Source organism: Carcharhinus amblyrhynchos, chromosome 8 (genome assembly GCF_965287045.1).
Source record: "Carcharhinus amblyrhynchos chromosome 8, sCarAmb.v2.hapA, whole genome shotgun sequence".
NCBI classification, from domain to species: domain Eukaryota; kingdom Metazoa; phylum Chordata; class Chondrichthyes; order Carcharhiniformes; family Carcharhinidae; genus Carcharhinus; species Carcharhinus amblyrhynchos.
This window is the reverse complement of record NC_137331.1, coordinates 29,480,699-29,496,073: the sequence shown is the minus strand read 5'-3', so window position 1 is coordinate 29,496,073 and position 15,375 is coordinate 29,480,699. Positions and strand designations below refer to the sequence as shown.

At 38.3% G+C, this 15,375-nt stretch overlaps 1 protein-coding gene across 1 annotated transcript in view; it reads left to right on the top strand.

Moving 5' to 3' along the window:
- The window catches only part of LOC145346494 (antizyme inhibitor 1-like), a 48,554-nt gene extending 33,963 nt beyond the window's left edge, over positions 1–14,591 (top strand). Inside the window, exons 6-12 of the mRNA XM_080193827.1 lie at positions 4,310–4,444; positions 8,651–8,732; positions 9,230–9,310; positions 9,804–9,969; positions 11,088–11,206; positions 13,405–13,616; positions 13,885–14,591. Coding sequence (XP_080049953.1) covers positions 4,310–4,444; positions 8,651–8,732; positions 9,230–9,310; positions 9,804–9,969; positions 11,088–11,206; positions 13,405–13,616; positions 13,885–14,014 — 925 coding nt within the window. The 3' untranslated portion in view covers positions 14,015–14,591. The remainder of the gene's footprint in view (positions 1–4,309; positions 4,445–8,650; positions 8,733–9,229; positions 9,311–9,803; positions 9,970–11,087; positions 11,207–13,404; positions 13,617–13,884) is intronic.
- The last annotated feature ends 784 nt before the right edge of the window (positions 14,592–15,375 follow it).

Sequence of the window (15,375 nt, the reverse complement as noted above, 5' to 3'; positions counted from 1 at the left end):
GGAGACTTGCAAGTGGAAGCAGGAAAAATAGTGGAATTATTAAACAAGTACTTTGCATCTGTCTTTACAAAGGAAGAAGATGCCAAGGTGAGAAAGAAGATAACTGGTATTCAAAGAATTTGCAATTGAGAAGCAGGTGATGTTAAAATAGGCAGGAACCAGGACTGGATGAGATGCATTTAAGGATGCTGAGAGAAGTAAGATGGAAATTGAAGAAACACTGATGATAATCTTCCAGTCTTGGACATAAATGGTGCCAGAGGACTGCAGAAAAGTGAATGTCACATCCTTGTTCAAAAACGGGTGCAAGGGTTAAGCCAACAACAACAGACCAATCAGTTTGACTTCTGTGGTAGGGAGTTAAGGCCAGTAACTTTATTAAAGATGTCATGTTAAACTTGTATAAGGCACCAGTTAGGCCTTATCTAGAGTACTGTCCAGTTCTGCATACTTTTCTTGAGAAACCATGTGAAGGTACTGAAAAGAATACAGAGATTTACAAGAATCATTCCAGGGATAAAGGCATGTAGCCAAGAGGATAAATTTGAGAGGTTGAATCTGTTTTCCTTGCAGAAAAGAAGGCTGAGAGGGGATTTGATAGAGGCATTCATGATCTTGAGAGATATGGACAGGATAAATAGTGAGAAACTGTTTCACTGAGGAGAGCATCAAAAGGGTGCCAATTCTTTCTGCAAGGGTGATGGAGTCAGTTTTTGAGGTATTCAAAACATAATTGTTATCTGAAAAGAGAGAATTTGCAAGGATAAGGCAAGGGAATGGGACTAAGTAGAATGCTGTTTCAGAGAGCCAGTGCAGACTCGGGCCTAATGGCTGGCTTCCTACACTAAAGATTCTGTGAATCGTAGAGCTTAAAATAAATTGTAAACATTTTTTAGTACTGATATTTTCTTTTTAAATGCTTGGTACATATTTAACTCTCCGCTCTTCCTCCTTTATGATGTGGAGGTGCCAATGTTGGACTTGGGTGGGCACAGTAAGAAGTCTCACAACACCAGGTTAAAGTCCAACAGGTTTATTTGGAATCCTTCATCACCTGAGGAAGGAGCAGTGCTCCTAAAGCTCAAGATTCCAAATAAACCTGTTGGACTTTAACCTGATGTTGTGAGACTTCTTACTGTATCCTGCTTTATGACATTCCTTAAAGTCTATTGTTTGGTCAACTGTCTTACTATCTCTTCTGTGGCTCAGTGTCACGTTCTGTTTAATGTTCTTACGAAGCACCTTGGGACATACCACTGTGTTCAAGGAGTTACATTGAAAGCTACTGTTGCAGCCCATTATCGGTTTTTATGATTCTGCTATGTATGCCTTGAGTTTTTATCCAACAGAAATTGAAAAATTGAAGGATGTCCATCCCTCAAAAGAACAACACTGAAATGACCTTTTCAATTACAGAACTTGAAATAAAGGTCAAAACAGTTTTTATGACCCTCTCCACCCAAACCACTGGGTTAAATAGAGTGCTGGAGATAAAAGATTGGCCTGTTGAACCTGCAATTATTTTTTCAAAAGATGGCATTTTTTTAAACATATCTCAGTTCACAACTTCTCTGAAAGCACAGACAAACAGAAAACAAAGTCACCATTTGAATCTTAGACTGTGTAGCACAGTCGTGCTATTTATCACTTTTCTTGTTACTATAAGGCTTTATTGAATTGATACAACAGCTTGGGTGCCAGTAAGTAGCTGTTATCACTGTGTTGTCGAGTCTAGATTCTGTGGTTGAGATTACAGAGCCGGACAGGCTGGTCTTTGTGTTCAATGTTTAGATAACTGTTTGTTATAAAAATAATCCAAATGGAGAAAATTTCATGAATATTTTACTTTTAAATCACAATTTACAAAAATTATTTGACCCACAAAAACATTCACTCTAGGAAACTCCTGGTGCAGGCTTTGTACTAAGGGGGTTACATCCATTTCTTTTTGCTTTCTCAGTGGATAGATGATCAATCGTGGTATGTGACGTACTGCTCAATTAATAGGATGGGGACTATTATAATTAAACATACAGCATCCCTAAGCGTACCAACTTTTTTTTACCATTGGTACCATGCATGTGGTATATGTCTCTGCATTTTAACACTGCTGTACATTCATCGCTTCTTGTCAATTCTGCATTTTTAATAAGGACCTGTGTACTCTGATGGTGTTAATTTAAAACAGCTGCTTAAGTTAAAAGAAAATCCTAGATTGTGTTCATTTTAATACTGTTTTTAAAAACAGTCTGCTACAGCATTCCAGATATGATTTTTTTTTAAAGTACTTTTTAACCTGATTTGGTCTCCTAACTCTTGTCACAAGAATCAAATCTTCTCCTGGAATGATGAAGGGGCCAAAATTTCATGCTTTGCTCCAAGACTTTGTTATATTACATGGCAACCAATAAGAAAAAGTTTGCAGGCGGATATTTGCCTATAATGCCATAGTGATCACAGACACACTTAAATCTTTAATATTATTGCCACATTCATCCTTGAAGTACGCAAAGTATATATTCATATATATGATCCAAATTAAAGGAGGAAAAGGCCTAGGAATTGAATTTGCTTTGCTTGTTTTTCATGCAGAAAATGGCATTGGAAGTGCCACTACAGCTTGCACAAGCTCCTTTGTGCCAGAAAAGCACTGTATATCAAATTGATTGGAGTACTCCAGAATCATAGAGTGCCTGCTTGAAACTAGAGTTCAGCCCATTGCCTTTAGAGAGCTGAATATTTATTTTAAGTCCGGTTACTGGATCAGGATATACTCGGCATGCTGTGTTCGGTTTTCTCCAGTAAAGCAGCCAAACCAGCAATCCTTAAGAGACCTCTGGAGGCTGTCGTCAAAAAGGCAGGCAAAAATAATTTTATCACCTGAATATGAAGCCAGGGAAGCAGGAGTCCGATTTTCGGACACTAGTTTTATTTGAATATTTTGATTGTACCTCTGTGAAAATGTTCTTTTTGAATTTGAAGTTAATTGTATTAGTGCTACTCAGCCTGTTTTATGCTGCCCAAGACTGGCTGTGCTGTGAAGTTCTCTAGCTTTGCTGGATGTCCTTGACGCTTCTGAGTAAAACTATTTGTAACTGTGGCCTGTTTGTGGCAGATAAATGTTTCAGAATTGGACAGTGAGTTGCTAGGTAATACTGAAAACATAATGTGCATTGTAATATTGTAAAATAATTATACTTCCAAAGCCAATGAAAACAATCTTGGGTGTGAAGCAATCTGTCAAACTTTCTGTTAGAAGTTACATTTTTGCTAAGACTTTTAAAGCACATTCAATGAAAGCACAATAAAGAAGTGTGGAAAAGAAATTACTTGAAGGTATGGTTTGTGCTGAGATACAGTTGCAGAAGTGAGGTATCGGAGGTCTGTAAACATCCATTCTGCATGTGGAGCCTGTGCAATACTCTGGTCGGCATCTCCAAGATCCAATAAAGTTTGGATCTCCTGTGCGTGTGCCAACTTGGAAAGAGCCACACGGGCATGGTTTACATATTTTACATTAGTCATGACCAATGGGATTTAGAGCTGAAGGCAAAGGTCCCAAATGCCTGCACAAAAAGTGAAAACTGAAAAAGGGGACACAAACCCTGGCAGAAGCGAGAGATACAGGGAGAGGTTTAAAAAAAACAAGAGGACAGCCAGAAGTTTAAAAACAAAGCAAAGGGAAGAAGACAGAAAATAGACGATGTATCTCAAAAGATGTTTCTAGTATAGTGATGTGCCATGACGTATAAAAGATTGGGAACTACTGGTGTGTAGATAGTTGTTCGGTGTGGTGGAACATTCCCTGCCAAAACTGAGGTAGGAATGACCTGTTGCCTTGGCTAAAATAAACTGATATGAGCAGGAGTTTTAATTGCCTGGGGTGGGTGGGTGGGGTGAGTAATTAGGTCAGCACTATTGTTGCAGTATTAGCAAAAGTTGGACAAAATGAGAAACAGTTGTCCAAGTTTGTTTTTTAATTGGAAGAACTGTCTCTAATTGAATGTCCCAGTATTATTAAATGGTCTTTTGTTACAGCACCTAGTCAACTCGATTGATGAAACAATTGAGTCTTGGCTTGCTGCATTTTTTCTTCCCCTCATGTCCTGTACAACATATGTAGCTACACATCTAGGCCCTAATCACCAGTTTTCTCTCCTGTGCAGGATTTTCTTTTTATTTAGGTTCACATTCCGAGCTTGGAAGTGGGAGCTCCTGCCACCATAAACTTCATGCTACTGACAGTCTTCAAGCTGCACATGTGATGATGATGTAAACCAACTGTGCCCCAATCATCTTCCTCTTTTAGGCTCTTGATAGACATTGCAACTGCTGATTCATGTGAAGAAAATGAGATGAGTCTGAAGTTTGGAGCTACTTTGAAGGACTGCAAGCATCTGTTGGAATCTGCAAAAGAAGTAGGAGTTCAGGTGGTTGGTGTCAGGTGAGCAGCATAATTATTTTTCTGGTTCAATAATATCACATTTGGATGGGATGCCGTAAGATGTTTCCTTATTGAAAGCTGCAAACTTCTATTATTAAAATTCGGAAAATGCAGATATAATTGGTTATTATCATAATTGCAACCTGCCCATTGCTGCAATAGTAGCAGTTAGCTGGTGTAACGATTCCAGATGGGTTTTTTCCCATTGAACATCAAGTATCCAGTGCACTTCTTTCACACAATTCAAACATGATAATTTGGAACAGCGCTGTGTGTCAGAGGAGGAGTATACAGGTGGTGACTGCTAAAATTTAAAGTTTATTTATTAGTGTGATAAGTCACCTCACATTAAATCATAATGGCGTTACTGTGAAAATCCCCTAGTCGCCATACTCTGGCACCTGTTCGGGTTTGCTGAGAGAGAATTTAGTATGGCCAATGTACCTAACCACGTTTTTTGGACTGTGGAGAAAACTGAAGCACCCAGAGGAGACCCATGTAGGCGTGGGGAGAACGTGCAGAGTCCACACAGACTGTGACCCAAGCAAGGAATCAAACCCAGATCCCTGGCACTGTGTGGCAGCAGTGCTCACCACCATGCTGCCCCCACCAGGCTCCTGTTGAACTATTGTTGGGCTGTCTTTCTGTTGCCCATTAAGCTCCTGAGGGATAAGAGAGGCTGCTCGCTAATTGATTTCACACTGCTTTTTCTGTTCCAGTAACATGAAAAGGCTTGGAGCTTTGTGGTTTACCTTTATTGGTTTCGCAGGTATGGGGACCTCTTGTGTATGTGGATTGGCTTGCGTGTTCATGTAGCTCTCACTATTGAGATTTACTTCTTCTATGGAAGAAATTCTTGTATGTATGTGTAACGGGCATTGCATTATTGCCCACCCACTCTGGTCTCTTTCTATAAAAGATTGGACAGCCCTGCTGTTCAAATGGAAAAAAAATTTGGTCTTATGACCATGACTTCACTCTTAAGTAATTTAACTTAAGATTGGAAAATACAAAGTGGAAGCCAAATAATTGCCCACACAAATGGAAATGGGGTGTTCTCCTTGGCCCACTCAAAATCCCTTAGGCTCTGTTTGAGAATTTCACTGGCAGAAATTCTTGATTTGGTATATAATCACATTTCAGCAAAAAAAAAGCCTGAAGTGGCATTCTATCCAAAGTGTGGAGAAACCATAGGCTCCAGATAATATACTGATTGTTTAGAACACTCAGCTTTGCTTCTTACGGTCCATAGAAAACATATAATTTAAACTTACTTTTCTGTGCTTGTCAGTTCTAAAAATGTAATCATAGAGATTCCTTTAAAGTAAATTGCTGCAACTTCAGTGCAATTTAAGTTTTCGGCCTGATGTTCGAAACTTGCCTTTAGCTTGTATATAAAATTAGATGCATTTTACTTGCCGTGTTTTCCCACAAGATAATTTCTTAGGTGGATGGAAGTTTGTTGAGATAGTCAGGAAGTGATGTTTAATTATATGCCCATTACAGAATTATAGTTGCATGGTGAAGCTCAGATTAACCATGTGGCCAAATATAATTGTATTCTTCAAATCTAAAATGTTTGTCACTTTGTGCCCCCTATATAAGTGGTTTCAAATCTAGGATGGAAGCTTTTGTCGGCAATTATGTGCAATCAATTGGACATGATCTTTGGGGAAATCGATTGCACATACTCTTTGGGGAGAAAAACAATTTTAGAAATGGTCCCTGAAGGTAATTAAATTGTTCACGAGATTCAATTAGCTAGCAATTGTTTGTTTGGAATTTTATGTAGGGATTCTTTGCCACTTGGGTCTGTATAGCAGCAATTATTTTTACATTTTAGCTTTATTGTCTATTTTTAGAGATAATAGACTCTTATAGTCTGAAGAAGGGCCATTCAGCCCATCATACTTATGCTGACTTTTTGAAAGAGCTATATAATTAGTCTCACTCCCCTGCTCTTTGACCATAGTTCTGCAATTGTTTTTCCTTTTAATTATTTTAACCATTTTACCCAATTCCTGTTTGAAAATTACTCCTGAGGCTGCTTCCATCATCCTTTCAGGCAGTGCATTTGAGATCCTGTAAGAAAATTCTCATCTCTCCTTCGGTCTTTTGCCTGTTACCTTACTGCAAGAGCCCAAGAGGTAGCTGTAGACTATACGCCTATCAAGTCTGTTTCACCATTCAAAGCGATTGTGGTGATCGTGTCTTCAATGCCACAGCTCTGAGTGAAGAAATGATTTTTTCCTCATTTCAGTCCTAAATAATCATTCCCTTACCCTGAGAATGCATTCAATGTTCTTGATTTCCCAGGCCATAGAGACAATCTCTCAGTATCTAACCTTATCAAACAGCTTCATAAAGGTGTCTGTTTTGAGATTCCCTTCATTCCAATAAGCTTCAGAGAATATCTGTCCGATTTACTCAGCCTGTTATCATAGGACAACCTTGCCATTCGAGGGACTAACCTAATGATCCTTTGTTGTCCTGTCTCCAATGCAAGTATATTCTTGCTTAGATATGAAGACCAAAGCAGCACATAATATTATAGGTGTAGTGTAGCCAAAATCTTGTACAATTGTAGCTAGACTTGTTTCTGTTCCTGTACTCCAATCTGTTTGCAATAAAGGCCAATGTGCCTTTAATCTTCCTAGTACTTGCTATACCTGCATTCTAACTTTGTGTTCCTTGTGCGAGGATATCCAAGACTCCTGAACATCAATATTTTGAAGTTTTGTACCTTTTGTTTTTAAATCTTTTTTCTACAACCAAAGTGAATAACCTCGCCCTTCCCACATTATTTCCATCTGTTATCTTGTTTCCTAGTTATGTAATCTGTCGGTATCTCTTTGTAGCCTCTATGTTCTCTCATATATTTTTACCCAGTTTTGTACTGTCAGCAAACTTTGATGTGTTACTCAGTAATGCATGAGGCGTCAGTGCTGCCCTGTGGCACTCCACTAATACATCCTGCTAACTTGAAAATGACCCATCTATGCTTACTCTTTACCTTCCTTATGTTTGAACCCTCAGGTTACTGACTTACCCATTAGTGGAAATAGTTTCTCCTTATGTACTCTTAAAAGCCATCTAAATTTTCAACACTTGCGTTACGTCTCCCTCTAATTTCCACTTCTCTGAATAGTTTCTACCTCTGTGGAAATATAGCTTTGAAACACGTGGACAGCATACAGAAAGCTGTTTTTAATCCAGGGTGCCTTTCTCTTTGCATTGACCCCAAAATGTGCTGAAGATAAGAGCAAAGGGAAGTTAGAATCATAAAAAGGATATTCAGAGTTTGCTTTGAGTTTCATGCAGAAAAGCCTAAAGTTGTAGTGGTTAAAAACCTCACTGTTGATATGGGACCCATAAACATAGCTAACAATCAATATTAATACCTTGTCTCACAATTAATTGTAGCGTCCATTTAGCACACCCAAATTAAAATTGTAAGCCTGTAAAATTTTGCTGTTGGTTCTTGACACTTCGTTTCATAATGTTTGGTTTTGAGGGGTATGGTTTTAATATCAGCTCCAACATTCCTCCTAAGTTGCACATTCCCCTGGCAATCCAAAAGTCCTTGTGCAGACCACGTACGAGTCAATCTCTTTAAATTAACTGTGCTTGTGTGGCAACATTAAAGAACATTTAAAAGTGCTGGACAATTGATGAAGTTGCCCATGCGCTCCAAAATAACTTAGGGGCAACGTTACTTAGCGCTGAAATCACTTTTATGTCGATGGTTTATGTTCCGGGTTTCCGGTACACCTCTACCTCATTGTTGCTAGTATTGACAATTATAGTGTGTCTACTCTAATCACTTAATTAATGGAAGAAATTGCTGCAAATATTAAACAATGTTAATATTTGCCTTATTTACCTGGTACGTAGCTCTAATTTTGAACCTTTTGCCATGCAATCCTAAAATCACTATAAATTGTATCTTCAGTCTGCCAATCAAATTAACTGACTTCAGATGTTTTTACGATGGACCTAAATCACAATTATTCAAAATTAATAAGTTACTATGTTGAATTATATGGAAAGTTTACAAATATGTAAGCTGATGAAGAAACTGAGTTATCGTTTTGTGAATACGAGAAGTAGATGTGGATGTGATCAAGTTTAGTAAAGGCATGCTTGCAAAATCTTATTGATGACTAGTGGTTATCTCAAATTTTTTTTGTAAAACCCTTTTCCCAGGTTTCATGTTCCAAGCTCAAGCAGTAATATGGAAGCATACCTACATGCTCTGGCTGATGCTCGATGTGTCTTTGATATGGCTGTAAGTATCTTAGTGGTTTAATGAAGAAAGCTTGTGATTTATTGTAATACAATTTGATGTTAGAAATTTGCTTGCATCACTACATAATTTATCCAATAGAGGGTGCTGCTCTCGTTGGTTCCTGTTGATTTACTAAATTGAGTGTCAGTTATGCGTTAATGGATCACCTCACATTGCCCATATTAAGTGCAATACTTAGTAAGAATATAGCAGCACATCTTGTGATGTGTTAGGGTCCCTGCTTTTGGCAACTGAACATGTTTTGAAATTTTTTCACTCCTGTTTATTGTCACAATCTGAACCAAATTGGTTCATGACATTGTAAATGATTCCCAAACAGACCATGTTAAAATGTCTCGTTCAGTCTTTATTATGTCAAGATCCTTTTTTCTCCATTTTAATCTTTTATCTTTGTGTGCCACCTTACAGGAAAATACAATTTACAAAGAAAAATAGATTCTTAAAAAATCCCTGATTTCAACTGTTCTCTGTTGTAGGCAGAGTTTGGTTTCAACATGAATCTGCTTGACATTGGAGGTGGATTTTCTGGAACAGATGGGGAATTACAGCTTGAAAAGGTATGGAAAAGACATTGTTCTAATTTGTTCCAAGTATAGAGTAAAATATTCAGTGTACCGTGTCGAGGAATAATGAGACGTGGGAATTTCCCTATGGCGTGAATCTATACTTTGTGGTAGAGTGGTAAGCAAAGAAGAGCAAATGACCTGCGCTGCTGTTACACATTTAATGGCTGGTTGTAGAACTTTATTGGCAAGGACCTGGTGACAGCTTGTCTCTTCCGTGTGCCTTCGCATCAAATGTTCATCCAGAGGTTTATGATTTCTCTCATAAGTAGGAAAAATCCATAAACTGCTTGCAAAATAACCTGACCATATCTGAAGTCATTCATATTCTTTTCACTGTATTCGGACAGTGGTGGGTTTGTTCTTAAATAGAGCTAACTGTTCCAAGTAGACTTCTATTTCGTGAGTTTAAAAAGTGTTGCTTTATATGGGTACAAGTATTAGAATATGGTTGGTATTTTAGTAATGAATTTGTCTCCCATTCTAGGTTTGTGATGCCATTAATCCACTGCTTGATATTTACTTCCCTCCTGAAAGTGGCATTAAAATCATTGCTGAACCTGGGAGCTACTATGTGAATTCTGCATTCACTCTTGCAGTTAACATTGTAGCCAAGAAAGCTGTTGCAAGAGATTCACAAGACCAGTCTGAAGGTAATTCCAAAGGTTCTCATTGAGTTTCACTATTAGTAGAGTGTTATGTTATTGATATTCATATGATGGCTACTTATAAGAAATTTATATTGTTAGCCCAGTAATTTTTTCCAATGCAAAATATGAGTTAGTTTTACTTTAAAGTGCTTTTGGTTCTGATGACTTGAAGCATTTTCTAGATCAGATGTAACAAGTAGAATTCTTTGTATTCTTGCTCAGTAATGTACTTTATTATTAGTCTTAAAGGAATGACCCTAATCTGTGTTGGTTCGGTTCCCATGTCCTCATCTCCACTATATATTTACATTGTTGTAGTTTCCCTGAATGAAAGTGCTTCATTATATGTGGATTATACCATGGATTTTTGACACACTTGGAACTGTATTGGCTACTGGCAAGTCACTACGGCAATTTTGCTAATTTGGTTTATCTTTCCAAAGAAATTCACAAGTTATTTCCTAACAGCATTCAGTATGCATCAAATGAGTTGGGAGTTGTGCTTCTGTGCATTAATTAGAAGACAATCCAAGATATTAAGCACTTTGGCAAAAGTAATTCCTGGCCTCATTCCAGAATTCCCCTATTAGCAGTTTGTATCTAATGTGGTCTTATCATTTACAAATACCTTGAAATTGCCTGGGATTAACCTTATTTTTGTCCCATGTAATATCTTGCATATCAGTTTCTTGTACATTTTTAAGGCTGATGCATTTTCTTCCGTAGAATCCTTCAATTGCTGAGCAGAGACTGTCATCCCTTGTATCTGGGCTAAATTTGACAATCAGTACAATGTCCAATTCCACTGAGCAATCCAGTCCATTGATGGCCCTTTATATATTTATTCTAAACTCTATTTAATGCAGCAAATGTGTGTTTATACTCTAGGAAAGCTGACTATTATCACAATGGTGTTGAGGGTATCCCTCTTGGATGTAGTATAAATGGATGTGTGTCACAGAATTATGGGATTGGAAAAATGGAGCCAATTGGACAGCTCTTTCAAAAGAGCTTAAACAGGCAAAATAGGTTGATTGGCCATCTCCTTGCTACATGATTTTATAAACAGGAATTAACAAAAACAGAATTCTGAAAAGTAATGATTTCCTCATCCCTTACAGTGGTTATGTCCTCCATGAATGGTGAACCGTTCTTCATATATTACATTAGTGATGGTGTTTATGGCTCCTTTGCAAACAATTTGTATGGAAACGTGAATGCCATTCCAATTCTTCATAAGGTAAGATTATTACTCTGGCAGGCATTAGGGAGAGGAACTCTGTTGTAAAATCAAACTTACTTGGTTTTAATTTGAGAATTTGCTTAATGCAGTTAAGTATTTATAGAAACTGAAAGTATGATTTTTGCATGTCGGCCTAACAAAACCTGAGCTGATAAATGAGGCCAGTTGTTATGATGAGAAACCTTGTAAAAGTTGTGTTTTATTCCTCAGGCAAGTGAAAATTAACACAAGCCATTTCATTTTTTCTGCCAAAATTAATACTTTTGCAGACTACTGCCCCTTTGAAACCTGAGAACATCTTTAAAATTCTGTTCTTCGATTCTTCATGTTACTTCTTCCTTAGTCATGGTCCCCTACCCATTGTGGTTGACAACGCTCTCAACCACGCCCAACCCGTCTCCTGCACCAATGTCCTCACCTCCTCCCCTCCCTCCCAGAATTAGGATAGGGTCCCCCTTGTCCCCACTTTCCACCCCACCAGCCTCTGCATTTAAAGAATCATCCTCCATCATTCCTGCCAACTCCAGCGCAATGCCACCACCAAATACATCTTCCCCTCACATCCCTTGTCATCATTCCACAGAGACTATTCCCTCCAGAACTCCGTCACATGCAACATCTCATCCCCAGCCCACAGCACCTTTCCGTGCACTCGTAGATGGCGCAATACCTGCCTTCTTTGCCTCTATCCTGCTCTTCATCCAAGGGCTCAGACACACTTTTCAGGTGAAGCAGCGCTTCACATACCCTTCCCCACCTTTAATCTGGTCTGTTGCATTTGCTGCTCCCAGTGTAGCCTACTCTACATCAGAGAGACAAAAAACAAATTGGATAACCGTTTTGTAAAACACTTTTGGCCTGTCTGCAAGCAGGACCCAGACCTTCCTGTCGCTTGCCATTTCAACACACCACCTTGCTCTCATGTCCAATTGTCCGTCCTTGGCCTGTTGCAATGTTCCAGTGAAGCCCAACGCAACCTGGAGAAACAGCACCACATCTTCCGACAGCCTTTAGGACTTCATATTAAGTTCAACAACTTCAGAGCATAATCTCACTCTCCTACCTCCACCCCATTTCCATTTTTTAATTTCATTTTGTATTGTCTTATTTATTTTCATTTTCTAAATTTTCATTTCTTCCATCCTTTGTTTTATCCACTGTTTTAAAATCTCGTTTTCCACCCTGTGTTCCCTTGCTCCGGGCCACCTGTTCTATGCCTCAGGTTGTCCTTTGATGCTCTGTTTACCTTTGCTCTGCTGTTTACGCATTTTGATTCCTTAATGAGCTGCTATCGGCTCCATTTTTAGCCATGATCACCATCATTTACGTTTGCCTCTTTGTCTATGATATCTTTGTCAATTACCCCATCACCACCACCCTAACAGTATAAATGCCATCCTGTTTTCTTTGCCTTCAGCTCTGATGAAGGCTCACCCAGACTCAAAACATTGGCTGTGTTCTCTTTCCATAGATGCTGTTAGATCTACTGAGATTTTTCCAGCATTTTGTCTATGTTTAAAATCGTATAGTTGCTTTTTCCTGTGCAAATGCATGAACACAGTAAGAAGTCTCACAACACCAAGTTAAAGTCCAACAGGTTTATTTGATAGTAAACGCCACTAGCTTTCGGAACACTGTTCCTTCATCAGGTGAGTGTAGAGTTATGATCACAAACAGGGCATATAAAGGCACACACAGTTTTCAGAATACTGATTAGAATGCGAGTCTTTACAGCTAATCTGCTATTCAAGTCTTAAAGATGTAGACAATGTGAGTGGAGATAGCATTAAGCACAGGTTAAAGAGATGCGTGTTGTCTCCAGACAGGGCCATCTCACTTACTGTCCTGTCTGGAGACAACACACATCTCTTTAACCTGTGCTTAATGCTATCTCCACTCAAATTGTCTACACCTTTTAAGACTTGAATAGCAGATTAGCTGTAAAGACTCGCATTCTAATCAGTATTCTGGAAACTGCATGTGCCTTTATATGCCCTGTTTATGATCAGAACTCTCCACTCACCTGACGAAGGAACAGTGTTCTAAAAGCTAGTAGCATTTACTACCAAACAAACCTGTTGGACTTTAACCTGGTGTTGTGAGACTTACTGGGTTTACCCCAGTCCAACGCCAGCATCTCCACGTAACAAATGCATGAATGCAGCTGATGAGCCATTTTGACTTTTTTCCTTTAGAAACCTAATTCGGGGGAGCCTGTGTTTGCCAGCAGCCTGTGGGGACCATCCTGCGATGGCCTTGATCAAGTTGTGGAACACTGTCTCCTACCTGAACTAAGTGTTGGTGATTGGGTCATCTTTGAAAACATGGGAGCATACACATTGGAGCAGTCTGCTTTCAGTGAGTTCCAGAGGTTACCAGTTTACTGTGTGATGTCAATCAGCGATTGGTAAGTAACCCAAAATATAATTTTAAGTATGAAGAAAACATCATGACTTGTATAATAAAATATAATACATTTTATAATTAAATACGATTATAGCATAAAATTTGGTATGCATCCATCTGATCAGATGAATGCAGGACAGAAAGCTTCAACAGTATATCTTTTAACAATGTTCAATATAATGGCTTCATTAATACCCAGCTGATTTGACAAAAGTAGGTGAAAAGCTAGGTGCCTTTAATACATTCATGTTTAATTTATTTTGTCTCAGGTATTGGATGCAAGAGGTTGGTTTAACCTTGGAAACACCTGTGAAGACCTTCTCTTGTGTGCCTTCTTGTTTTCGGCTGAGCCAAGAAGAAGGCTTTCCAGCTGCGAGTTTGTCTGGCATCAGTGCTTAAGTTACTGAATTTTGCAGTTCTGTTCAATCGCATGTCTGGTTGACATTCCAACATGGAAGAAAACCAGTGGAACAATCCTGCTTTGTTTTTTTTTGTTAAATTTTAACTCGAACACTTGAAATAGTTAATCGGGACCAGGCAGAAATCAGCTAGAATAACTACAAGTGGTCATGTGGAAAAATTAACATTTTAACCATCTGAAATGAAGCCTGCGAGTTGATGTAACTTTTTACTTTCTCTTTCTCCCTCCCCACCCACCCTGCCCCTACCTTCCCCCACAAACCAACAATAAAATATGCAACAAAATGGATGACTTGGAAGAGGTGGAAACCTATCACTGGGTTCCCTGCTTAAACAGTTTACATGTTCACAATTTTTATACAGATATTCTTATTATAGATGTCTTGAGATTTTTTTGCCCATTTAACAGAATAACCAGAGCAATTTGACTTGATGTGTAAAATGTTTAGAATGTGTAAAATATGTGCTTGTTCTGTAGTTAATAAATGTAAAATTGCAGCAAACTTTATATGATCTATTGTCCCTGTTTTGATTTCCAATAAAATTATATAGCTTCGTTTTGGCTTTTCACATTAATTGAGCATTGCCGTGGGTGCAAAATACAGAACAGACTGGAGCTGGTTAAAAGATGAGATATAATAGAATTACTCCTACCATTCAATGTAAAACATATTGCTGTGCAAGATATCACTTGATATTGTTTGAAAATGTCAGTTGCTTTTTGTGAATATTGCTAGTCCCCTGATTTTTTTCTTGCAGTGTCAGTGTAGCTGGCTTCATTTTTAGTTACTACATGGTTTTAATAAATGTTAAAAGTTCAATTGGATAAATTTCAAACAATCTGAAAAGGAAGAGCAGAGCACATATTGGCTAATCCACCCTCCTTATACAATATACTTGCAGTGATAAACCACCATATAACATCAAAACATCTCAAAAGTAGTCTATTTTTGTCGACAAAATAAGTTCCACTTGGCTTCTGATTGCTTTATCTGAAACTTTGCTTGAATTGCAGTATTTAAAGGCTATAACTTCCATAGCTACTTTTTCATGAAATGAATTGCCCAGCTATTTACATGCTCAACTAATGAGTTGGCTGCATGAAGAAGAATTGACCCCTCTGTGCTAAAATTCCCAGCATCAAAGTAGTATACATTTCTGTCCTTTCACCCCCACTAGAAATCTACAGCCACTCTATTTAAATAATCTAAATCTTTGTACAAAAATTCTAAGCTTGATTATGCAGTAAAAAAGTGTACACCAAAACTGTACTTCAACTTTTTGCTTTTCCAGGCCTGATCTTAAATGCAACAAGCAAGCAGATCCCCAAGGCTGGAGTG